Below are 12107 nucleotides of genomic sequence, written 5' to 3' on the forward strand. Positions count from 1 at the left end.
CCTCCTATCTCACGTTGTACACTAGCCCAGCCCCCTCTGGCAACACTACCCCTTTTTCTTAACCCCTTAAAAGCTCTGGGCTAGGCCCAGCCCCCGGTCATGTAGTCACTGCGCCTAATTCTTACGGCTACGTGCCTCTCTCAACAGCAGCTCTCGTTTAATAAATGAATAAATGATATCATTTTCAGTGGAACAGGAAGCAAAGAAAATCTATCCAAGGAGCCTCAGATAATAGTGTCCTTGTTCATGCATTTACTATTTTAGGGTGACATTTTGTCACTGTCTACCAACTGTACTTCTGAGTTGTCACCTTGTCACACCACCACCAATTGTGAGGTACAAGTATTTTTTTCATCCTTCATCACACAGACATGTCCCACTGTTGTCACCATAACAATTCCTGCCTTGAGAAACCCCTTGCAGCCATTACAAGATCGCAGGTGCTGATATTGTATTGAATGTATTGAAAAAAAAAGATGAAGGCAAAGTGGAAGTCATCCAGCTATACATCTACTCAATATCATAGAGATAATATATTACAATACAATACAATACAGTTGGTATATCATCTCATGATACGGGGATATATATTGTGACACCAATGCAGGATTGATGGTGGAAGGGAGATATATTTGCCCAAGATTCCTCTCCTGTGTGAAGTAGCAGGTGGAAGACTCTTACATGTGAGATAATTAATGAAGAAGCACTGAGGGTGGGGATATAACATAGAGCCAGGAGCTCAGTCAGCGCTGCTGAGAGACACAGACAGGTGGTCTGTGTGAGGGAGCTCTACTGAGAGACACAGACAGGTGGTCAGTGTGAGGGAGCTCTGCTTAGAGACACAGACAAGTGGTCTGTCTGAGGGAGCTCTGCTGAGAGACACAGACAGGTGGTCTGTGTGAGGGAGCGCTGCTTGGAGACACAGACAGGTGGTCTGTGTGAATGAGCTCAAAAGAGAATAGAAGGTTACTGAAAGCTTAGTTTTGAGCTGACAGAAAGAAGCTCCTCAGCTGATTGGCAGGGACGTCTTATGTATAGTAAGTGCCAGACAGGCGAGCTTTTTTTTTGATGTTTTGTTATTTTTTCTGCAACCTTCAATAAACCTGGCTGCAAGTCAGCTTAATGCTGATACCTCGGTGTGTGATCTGAATTGGATGAACCAGACAAGTGTCCTTTGACCGCAGCAAAGGCGAACCTGAGCGTAACCCCTCACAATATATATGGGCCTACTTGACCCACCAAAGCACCTTCATTTCTATTTCCATCTTGTTTCCAAAACTTTTTTACGTATCTATCTAGTATGTTTTTACTCAAGATTTATACTACTTTCACCTGTGTGAATCATGGCTGAAAATGACCCATTTCATTGCTGTTTAAAAAATCATACAGCATAGTTGTGTCTATTAATAAATCCCTGGGGAGGGGTAAATATTCAGAAATTACCATACCTGTGAAGGTCAGTGATGAGTCCTCGGAGCCGAGTCAAAAATGAAACAATAAAATTTGTGAAGCTGAATAGGTACAAAGGAAGTCACACTAGGTGTCATAAGGGAGTCTTTTAGGCTGGGTGAATCCTTCTACATTTTTATTTTCAGTTTTGCACACATTGAAAAGCAACTTCCTGAACTTACAATTATTTAAAATCCCCAAAACATTATATATTAGTGAGGAAGGGTGATGTAAATAGAAATCAGGGGGCCCCACAACACAACTTTGATAAGGGCTCTGAATGGGCCATGCCCTCCTTCCCCTGGAGGCTGTGGGGGGGAGGGGGTCACCTGTGGGTAGCCAGTTCCTGCACCTGCAGGCCACCGTCCTCTCATCTTCTCTTCCCCACCCCCTCAATGTCCTCACCATTTTGTCCATGCAGTTGCAACGGGCTAAATGTTTGCAGTGGGCTGCATTTGCTGAGCTCAATGTGCTTTTGTTGCTTCTGGCCGTCCTTATGTGACCAGTTGCCTTCATTTACTTGAATGCTACGACCTTCAATCACAGCTCACTATGTTTGGAATTGGTTTCTCCTGGAGGACTGAGAAAAGAAGGACAGAATTCATCTTCATCCATCAAATTTCTGAAATGCAACCTCAATTGCATGATATAGACGTGTTCAAGTGTTAAAAGTGTTTGAATTGCAATTGGCACAACAATCATTATTTTCTTTTTTTCTTTCTCCCTCTTTAAATCCTGGTTGAAATTGTTAGTAAATGGACCCCTTTTATTACTGTTTGAAAATCATAAGCCCCACCTCTTCCGCGCTCTCCCTTTGCTCCCTCCCCATCTTTCCCTTTTTCCCCCTATTTTTCACCTATCTCTCTCTTTCACCAGCTCCTTCTCCCTTGCCCTCTTCCTCTCTTTCTCCCTCTCTCCACTCTCCCACGCTCCATATTCACCCTCTCCATCTCTCCCCTTTCACCCCCACTTTTTAACGCCCCTCTCCTTCTCCTCTCCCTCTCTCCCTCCATGTTCCCCTCCCCATTCCCTCTCTCCTCCCTTTCACCAACTCTCTCTCCCCTTCTCTTTTGCCCTCTCTCACACCCCTCTTACTGCCTTCATGGGGGTCAGTCCACCCGCCATACGTTCTTATTTGGATATGCTAAGGGCCACACTTCACATTACACAAAACATTTAATTATCACAACACACATTCAGAGAGATTTCTACACCAATAAATCATAACATTGCCAGTGCACATCATACGGGATGCAATAACGGACCAATCAGATTCATTCTTTATTAATTAACAAAAAAAAAAAAATGTGACGGTCAGGTGACTTGCATGGATATTTCATCCCATGTTCTTTATTTTATTTATTCTTATTTTCCCATTTATATACACTCCCCCTTACTTATTGTACATCTATATATACACACAAGGCCTATAAAATGTAAAAATTCACAGTATATAGAAAATTCATTCTGATCATTGGGTGAATGTAAAATTTGTTCTCAGCGTTCTTTTTAAAAGCAGTGCATTCGTTTTAAATCCGAAATGTTTGTGTAGGGTGAGCTGTTGGCATCGCCCATATTCTTCCATCTGTTCCTAATCCAAATGATGAGAATGATGATGAGAAGAAGAAGAGAACTTCCCAACATGAGTGCATAGAGATGTACGGGCCGGTGGGCTTCCCTGGTACCTGGGTGCAAATTGGAGAACACATCATTATTAATAGTCTTCCCAAAGGGTATTTTATTTATAGGCTGGGCACCTAAAATAAATAAATGGATGATTCTAGAGAACAGCTTTGACTTACCTGTGACATTTGTGCCATGGCTGATACCTAAAATGTGCAAGGGGGGCTGTTAATAATGAATAATTAATTGTCACACACAAATAATCAGGGTCGGTTTGAGACGACACAGGGCATATATGAATTGGGGGTTACAAATACACAGAATTCCAGCAGCCTGCTTTTCAATTGAAGATCTTTTTCATTTGCCTAGTTTAGCCTGCAAGTAAATTTACCCTCTTGGGCAGTTCATTTCTGTCTGGATTTATATGTCTAAAAGCGGTACATTGTCCTTTATGAAAATTTATATTTTTACAGTATATTTACAATATAATATAATAGTATGAGTATAACAAAGTTTAAAACACAAAATCACGTCTAAATAATAAATTAAAAAAATAATAAATGTAATAATAAACTTCGTCATGATTTTGTCTTTCAAACTTTATTATACTCATTTTATTATATTATACTGTAAAATACATTTTCATGAAAGACAATGTACTGCTTTTAGACATATAATCCAGTATATTGCATTCAATATAGTTATTTTGTATTATATGCAATATAAAATAATTTAAAATCACCCTTAGCGGCATTTGTACGCACCAATGTCACCGGGAACTCCTGGGGAAAATCAGCGCACTCGCCGTGGGACAGATCAATGAAGCAGAAGCGGCCTGAGGATGGCAGGACACTGAGGACGTCTATGGGACCTGGTAAGGCTTTATTTTTTAGCTACCCTGAGTGTGGCTCGGGGTTACCGCTTTCAGCTGTTTTTGTTTTACCCAGAGCCACACTTGGGCTTACCCTTCGGGAGGTTAACTTAGAGCAACCTTATTGAATCTTTCGCCCAGGTGAAAACCAATCAGTAAAACCTTTCCAAAATCAATGGGTATTTTGCCTTGTTTGCATTAAGAACAATGCCCCCCATACATTAGTATGCCACCTTGCAGAGAGCTTGGTTTTATTTACCTGGCTATGCCAAGTGGTGTTCAACCTGAATCTATGCTGTCACAATCTATGAGATACCAATTATCTACAGCTCAAGGAACCCCTGACAGTAATTCTAGAAGGGAAATGAAATAGATCTATTTGTTAGCACATGTTTTCAATTCTGGACCAGATCCATTCCAGGTTTGCTGGATCACCCAGCTTCACCGATTAAAGTGTATCTTCTCCAGCCTTGAAGAGCTTTAATAAATCAGGGCCATTGCATCTATTTCTTCATATGCCACAAATACAATGAACAATCTGCACAATCTCGTGCATGCAGGTGGTACTGACACTGAAAACATATTTTAATAATATATTACGCCTAATCATGATAATGAAAGCATTAAAATATGCCTCTTGCAAAGCTGAGATGGCTAAAGTCTCCCCTGTGGTCATCAAGAGTTGGTTTGTAGATATGTTTTACTGGAGTTGCACAAGCAAATGGGACACGCTGGTCAACTCCAGCTAAAAAAAAAAAAAGAACATAATTGTCCAAAAAAAAAAAAAAAAACCTTCTGCCCTTGGTACTTATAATATTATTATGTTATTCTGTAAATGGCCAATATTCTGAGTTCTTTTCATCGGACTTGATACCTTAATATAATTCTTAGAGCAGGTTCAGAAGCTTGTCCCCTCTGGAGAGGTCCACCATCCATATCAGACCCGGTGGTACAGAAAGAGAGCACAGGACAGCTTTGGAAGGTCCAATTGCTTTACCCAAAAGGTATATTTACCTGGCCACAATGGGACCTAATATTATCCATTTGTTATTAGGGTTTGTATATTAAAAAATCAATGCCACTCCATATTTTTGAAGTCAATTTGTTGAGCTCAAATCAAAGCAAAGAAAAAAAGTTGTACCTGCACAAGCGATCTCCATCCTTTTCCTCACCACCGTCATTCCCCGGTATTGGAGCAGGCAGGTGAAGGTGGAGTTCATGGGGGGCTGGCATAGGGACGTCATATTAGGAATGGTGGTACTGATCCAATATGTATTACCTGAATTGGCGAACCATCCATGATCCCCATTCACCAACCTGCCATTCTCAAACTCCCAGAGCAGAGACAGATTTGCCACAGTCTGAACTTTTGTCCGGCAGATGATGTTGGTGTCATTAAGAACGGTTTCTAGCGGTTCTGCAGAGGTGAAAAAATGGAATAAGGAATTGAATAACAGTAAAAGATGGACAGTAATGTACCTCCTGTTCCAGGGTGACAACTGCATTGTATCTATGGTGAAGAAGAGTTGTCACCCCCACATAGGGTCTGATTTATAAAAGTTCTCAAAGACTGGAGCAGATAGACTATTATTGGAGAATCTGGGTGATCCAGCAAATCTGGAAAGGATCTGGTCCAAGGTAGAAAACATTTGCCAACTAATAGCAACCAGGTTCTCCCACGGTAGTTCAGGCCCATTATGTACAGCTGATATCTTTAGCTCTTTGTACAGGGCTTGAGCATACATGGACCTCTTGAGTTACTTGGAATGTGTATGGGGAAGGGGGAAAGTGGTTAGAAAGTGGTAACTGCACCACAATCTCACCACCGGCCTGATCTAAGCTGAATAGTGCTGAATGCACTTGACTTTACTCAATTATATACAGTTTTTTTTTTGCATTGATCAATAAATATTAAAAAAATTTACAGCTCATACTATGGTATCATGTAACAATAAAGGAAGGTGATAACCTGATAGACCCAGCCATGGCATCTCAGGGACCAAAACCAGGCATGCAATGGGTGAAAGTGAAACCAAAAAAGTCAAACTATCCCCGAAATAAACTTCAGTCCCATAAAAGACACCATCAAGTCAGGAATCATTCAACTCTTTGCTATTTTAGGGTTTTGATAATTTGCTTGTTTCTGCTAGGATAGTGAAAGTAGTACAGTGGAAATAGTTGTGTTTTGCATTGTGACACACGGCCATATCATTGTTATGAATCTCTGTTGTCTGGAAAATTACATTTTTGTGGTTTTTGTGTGTTGGGGAGGAAATCATGTGTGACGTATAAAGCTACTTATATTTGTTTAGCAAGGTTAGCAGTCGTTTCACATCCTGCACCCACATTGGTTGAAGTAATGGCGTACATATTGCTTATTGATCAGTGGAAATATTGACTCCAGATTAGATTCAAATACATAGCTTGGTGTGTGAATACAGAGCCGCAGATGTGTGCTTTTGAAAAGCAGCTGCTCCCCGCTGTCAGTTAGCCGCCAACTGCTCCTAAGCCTTGGTTATCATTGAAATAAAATGGTTAAATATATTTTTTTGGAAAACCTGCGATGGCTTTGGGGTTTTCAGAAGCTTCTGGCTGATGTGCGGTTAATCATTGCAAACCGGCTACAAAGCCTTAACCGTGATTTCAACTGCTCCTATTTAGCCGAGCTGTTTTCCGCACGTTTTTGAGTTTTCATTGTGGTTGGGTTGCCCTGCGGTGCATTTGGCTGCTCCTGGACCCACAGTACCAGTCCCTTAAGTTTTAAACAGAACTTCTGAAAGAATCCTGATGCAGCATCTCAGGGCCGTCGGGTTTATTTGAGGTTGGGTTGTGGTGAAGCTGCTAGATGCATTGAGCCAGGTTCATTTTGCTGAATTGTCCAGGTTCTCCTATGATAGTCTAACTTCATCAGTGATGGAGAGCTTTAATAAATCAATGTGTTGCTTCTGAACACTAGTCCCCTGGAGGAAGACTCAAACAGCAATGACTTGGAAGACTCGGTGCAATTTGCTGCTCCTGGATGCAGTCTGCTATGTGCCTGGGAGTGCCAAACTTTTATACGGCACTTCTGAAATCATGCAGCATTTCAGAGACGTCTGCTGCTGAATTGCTTCTATGCACTTTAAGGGATTCACAAGGAGGGTTCTGACCTAATGCAAGACAAATGCAATAAACACGCCTTGCTAAACTAGTAAATCCTCTTGAATTGCTAGGGGTTAAAAATGAATGCCTAGGGGTTACAATGCATGCCACGTCTAACAAATACCCAGTGCAATGGACAACAGATTTACAACACCACATCTTTTCAGCTATAAATCCTATCCATTAGACCAACTTTCCCCAACCTTGGTAATGGGGGGAATCCTTGAAATAAAAGCCCATGGTACATTAGTGTGGTGGTCAGTGGTAAGAATGCCTCTTCCATTGATGGTCATTGGGATGAATGTCACCCTTACAGCCCAAAAGATCACTTAAACTCACCAGAGAGGCACAAACTGTATATTGCTCCCCCAACAACCTTTGAGGGAACCCTGGTTGAGCAACGTTGCCCTGGACCCTTCTACAATAAGAGAACCATGTCCAGTGAGGGCACCCTATGACACCCCCAGATAGTGTACAGGAGAATTGCAACCCTGCAATGTATGCTTACCATGCACAAGAAGATACGTTCCCTTCCCTGGTATGCTGCTTGTGTTTGTATCCATCACCAATGACACAGAACAGACATAGATGTCTGTGAAGGAGAGTTTTACATCAGAAACACTCAGGGACATGTCTGTTTTATTCCCGGGGTTGCTGAGTCTGATTAATGTTTTGTTGATGATTCTGCTGCTGCCTGTGGTCACACGAGGATACAGATATTGTCTTAGGGTTCCATTAAGTCCAAGGCTGAGCCAATACACGTTGATCCGGTTGATCGTTTCATTGCCTATCTGCAGGTAGCAACTTAAATTCACGGTGGAGCCAACTGTGGCGGCCAAAATTGGCGGCTGTTCTAGTTTTATGGTGCAGCACCCCAAGCCTGCGGAGCAAAGACAACCCATTAGCAGAGATATTTTACTAATTTTACTTGATAGGTTTTCATGGAAACAAATATTGTTTTTCGCAAAATTGAACTAAACCTGAATAACTCAAAAACTAAAGATTTTTAGGTACAGGAAACACCTGGTACTGTAGCCTCATAGCTCAGATCACCTAAGGTCACTGTTTTCTCTTTTCGTAACACCAGATTTGGAGTGGGATTTAGTGTTGTCCCTACCGTGCACTTCTCTTGCTGGAGAGAAAGATGTACCTGAGGACCTGCAATGCAAGAATCTCCCTGCTTCTGCTTCATCTATTCTGTGATCTGCTTCTACATGATTACCCCACCAATCATTAGACCAATTGTCCAAAATGGCCACCTTTACACAGACCAAGTACAGAAAAAGGCCTTGATGGTCAGTTATAGGAACAAGCTGCCGCTGCCACTGGGAGACCACAGACAATATTGGTGACTGGTCCTTAGACCAGGGGTGTCAAACTGAAATACACCGAGGGCCGAAAATAAAAACTTAGACCAAGTCGGGGGCCAAACTTATTTGAATTCATTGAAAAAAACAATTATTATCAATAGGAAGAAACAAGAACACATGAGCAGAGCATGCAGTAATATGCAGTGGATTGATCTAAATTAAGAATTCATATTATGAATTCTTTTGGGGGCCAAAAAAAATGACTCGCCGGGCCAGATTTGGCCCTCGGGGCAGAGTTTATCACCCCTGCCTTAGACTATGTTCAGATTGGAATTGAGGTGCCAGTGTAATGCAGTGAACAAGTACCGTTTACCCATGGCAGCCCCATAGAGAATAGCTCTGCGGTGACCGAGCGGCTGGCAAGGTACCAATCACCAGTCATCCCTCGATCCCGTGGCAGATCTGAACCTTCTTATAGTCTTTTAGAACTGTGCATCCCCCAAAGTTCCCTAGCCATGGAGAAGTTATTGAGTCATATAGCTGGTATCTGACCCCGGGCATTGTGCAGTTGGATCCAATACATTTTTTTAGGTCTGTTTTGTCAGAAAGACCTGGGGATATTTAATGCAAAGTGTACGTCAAGTGTAAGTCAAATCTCTGCATTCATTTTGGATAGGAATGCTGATATTGCTGTAGGGTTTGGTGGGAATCTTATTGTCTCCACTGGTGGCATTCACCCTTTCCATGCATCCTAGTGACCAACTGCCAAACCTTCCAGATAGCTGTTGAGGGTAGTGCAAGAAATACAACAACTGTATTGCAAACAATACAAACATTTGTAATACTAAATTTAATACTAATACTAATGTAATACTAATTTATTAAAGCTCTCCAAGACTGGAGAAGATACTCTTTCATCAGTTAAGTTGGGTGATCCAGCAAACCTGGAATGGATTTCTTAAAAGTCATTTGTTATTTGTTAGCAAAAGTTTTTAGTCCTGGACCAGATCCATTCCAGGTTTGCTGGATCACCCAGCTTCACTAATGAAAGTGTATCTTCTCCAGTCTTGGAGAGCTTTAATAAATCAGGCCCATTGACTGAAGCCATGAACTGGCGGAAGGCGCCACACTGTGAGGGGGCAATATTGGTACCAACTATTGATCTGGCAAAATGTCTTGGGACGCCAATACTAATGCTGAATATTTACCCGAGATGATCCCATGGACAATGAATTTCCACGGAACATACCTGGAAAGCTACAACCTACTGATTCCAGGATCTTTGGACGGACACTTTGGATGAATTTAGCCTTTAGTTTTGGGGTCTATTTATACTTATATTTTCACCAACTACACAAATATCAAACATTTTGCAAAATGGATTCAATTAGAAAATGTGATAGATTTATTCATGGCTTATCATTTTTTGGAATTGAATACCACCTTTAATTATATATAGTTCATGGTAGCTTAAAGTTATTAGATACAACTAAGTCCTTTGTAATTCAATGATCACAAAAAACCTAAAATTGACTTGGAATTCCTACAATGGGGTCACCTATCCTGGAAAAAACGTGCCTCACTTTAAAGAAATCTCATCCAACGTCTGCCAGATAGGAAGTGAAGGTGAACATCCCCAAATGGACACAGAATAAAAAATGATGAACATTGTTACTTACAGAAATATGCCAGTACAAATGCAACATGATGGTAATGGGAGGTTGTCATTTTCCTCTGGATTCTGTTCTAGAATGGGACCTGAAATACAGTAAGAGGGACAAATTTAAATTTTTAATTGAGCAGAGTATATGTTAGTGGCCAAATGATTCATTCCACAATCTTCCTATAAAAATATATGCACATTTAATGCATTTTGTGTAGGGTATTTACCTATAAAAAGCCTTGATAGACATCTAAAGCCAGTAACATTGGTGTTGGGTGCCGCCATATTGCATGTGGAATCCGCAGTCCCAGCGCAATATTCCTCAACCAGGGTTCCCCTAGAAGTTGCTAGGAGCAATGTGGATCTCTTAGGTCAGTATAAGTGACCCCAATGATCTTTTTGGCTATGTATAAGGGTGACATTCTTCCCAATGGCCAACAATGTAAGAGGAATTCTTCCCACTGACCGCCAAACCAATATACTGAGATCTGTGGATATAATAATTATAGCCGGGGTTCCCTGAAGACCTGAAAGTTATTTCAAGGGTTCTTCCATGCTAAAAAGTTTGAGAATGGCTGCTGCGGAGGCTGAGCATGGAGAAACAACTTTCCAACACGTGCCAGCAGTGGCAGCCCACATATTTATCTGTATTTTGTAAAAGCTTTGCAATAAAGGTTGCAAATAATGAACCTCATCTTCATATAAAACATTTGATGATAACAGGTGACAAAAAGAAACTATACGTACTGTGAAATAATATTACCAGGCTGTGACACAGGAAGTGTGCAGACATAGCGTGTGAAGAGCTAGCTATCTGCACCTTGTGTGACCCATATTTATATATGTGTGTGTGTGAATTTTAGATTTAAGATTCAATTTGCCATTCTCCCAATTCATGCATCGGGTCCTTGGAAGGCACCATGGAATCGGAGTCATAATGAAGGAGAATTGCACAATAAGAAAAAATGTTCTCACCTCAAAGGTATATTTTATTATAAAGTTTATAGGACCAAAAAGAGGAATTATTTCCATCAGCCATCAACAGCCATCAACAGCCATCTTCAACCTCCATTCCTAAGACTTTGCCTGGGCAGAGAAGATGTCATTAGTCTGCTGCTAGCAAGAAAAATCATTTCCTTAGTCTCCTCCTTCCTAGCAATCAGACCGCAACATTGAACCCTTGTAACAGGTCAAAAGGTGAGAGGACATAACAGGTGAGAGGACACAACAGGTAAGAGGCGGCAACAGGTGACAGGCCGCAACAGGTGGGAGGCCGCAACAGGTGACAGGCCGCAACAGGTGACAGGCCGCAACAGGTGGGAGGCCGCAACAGGTGAGGCCGCAACAGGTGACAGGCCGCAACAGGTGGGAGGCCGCAACAGGTGACAGGCCGCAACAGGTGGGAGGCTGCACTGGCCTGGCTTTGCATGGCTGTGCCATGTCTGAACCGGCATCTAAGTCCAGGATCCTGAATGATTATGTGCATGCTGAAATATCTCTAGATAGATTCACTTTAAGGACAGCACTTGGTATTTAAAGATGAGAAAATGTATTTCCAATGTGGGAAGCTGAGTCACGTGGCTGAAATAAGGATCTCTGTAATAAACAATTATGTTACCCTGAGGTGTAAATGTGTTATGCAACCCTGTGGCAGAAGTGTTAATGCTCTGCCAGGTCAGTGCAGACATCAAATAATTGCAGCATTGTATCAAATAGAAAGTTCAGTAGCTCTGTACAATGTGCTCCTCCATTTGTATCTTCACTCTGTGCCCCTTCTTTCTATGTCCTATATATTTCCTGCCCTCTGTGTCCTTGCCTCCCATGCCCCTGCCCTCTGTAGCCATACTATCTATGCCCCTGCCTCCTATGTCCCTGCCCTTTGTGCCCCTGCCTCCTATGTCCCTGCCCTCTGTGCCCCTGCCCTCTGTGCCCCTGCCCCCTGTGCCCCTGCCCTCTATGCCCCTGCCCTCTGTGCCCCTGGCCTCTATGCCCCTGCCCTCTGTGCCCCTCCCCTCTGTGCCCCTGCCCTCTGTGCCCCTGCCCTCTGTGC

At 42.2% G+C, this 12107-nt stretch overlaps 2 protein-coding genes across 5 annotated transcripts in view; both read right to left on the minus strand.

Annotated features, from left to right (window-relative positions):
• The window catches only part of LOC140340828 (uncharacterized), an 8483-nt gene extending 6990 nt beyond the window's left edge, over positions 1-1493 (minus strand). Inside the window, exon 1 of the mRNA XM_072426244.1 lies at positions 1449-1493. The gene's annotated coding sequence lies outside the window, so the exon portion shown is untranslated. The remainder of the gene's footprint in view (positions 1-1448) is intronic.
• A 1041-nt stretch (positions 1494-2534) lies between these two features.
• The window catches only part of LOC140340994 (uncharacterized), an 11122-nt gene continuing 1549 nt past the window's right edge, over positions 2535-12107 (minus strand). The window contains exons 1-6 of one of the 4 annotated variants that reach the window (XM_072426475.1): positions 11033-11331; positions 10074-10152; positions 7593-7964; positions 5085-5360; positions 3252-3278; positions 2535-3134 (exon numbers count right to left, since the gene is read on the minus strand). In XM_072426475.1, coding sequence (XP_072282576.1) covers positions 2959-3134; positions 3252-3278; positions 5085-5360; positions 7593-7964; positions 10074-10122 — 900 coding nt within the window. In that variant the 5' untranslated portion in view covers positions 10123-10152; positions 11033-11331 and the 3' untranslated portion in view covers positions 2535-2958. Of the gene's footprint in view, positions 3135-3251; positions 3279-5084; positions 7093-7592; positions 7965-10073; positions 10153-11032; positions 11332-12107 lie in introns of those variants that run through there. The other 3 variants (XM_072426474.1, XR_011922783.1, XM_072426476.1) reach the window with 3 other exon arrangements.

The sequence above is a fragment of the Pyxicephalus adspersus genome, chromosome 11 (genome assembly GCF_032062135.1).
Source record: "Pyxicephalus adspersus chromosome 11, UCB_Pads_2.0, whole genome shotgun sequence".
NCBI lineage: Eukaryota > Metazoa > Chordata > Amphibia > Anura > Pyxicephalidae > Pyxicephalus > Pyxicephalus adspersus.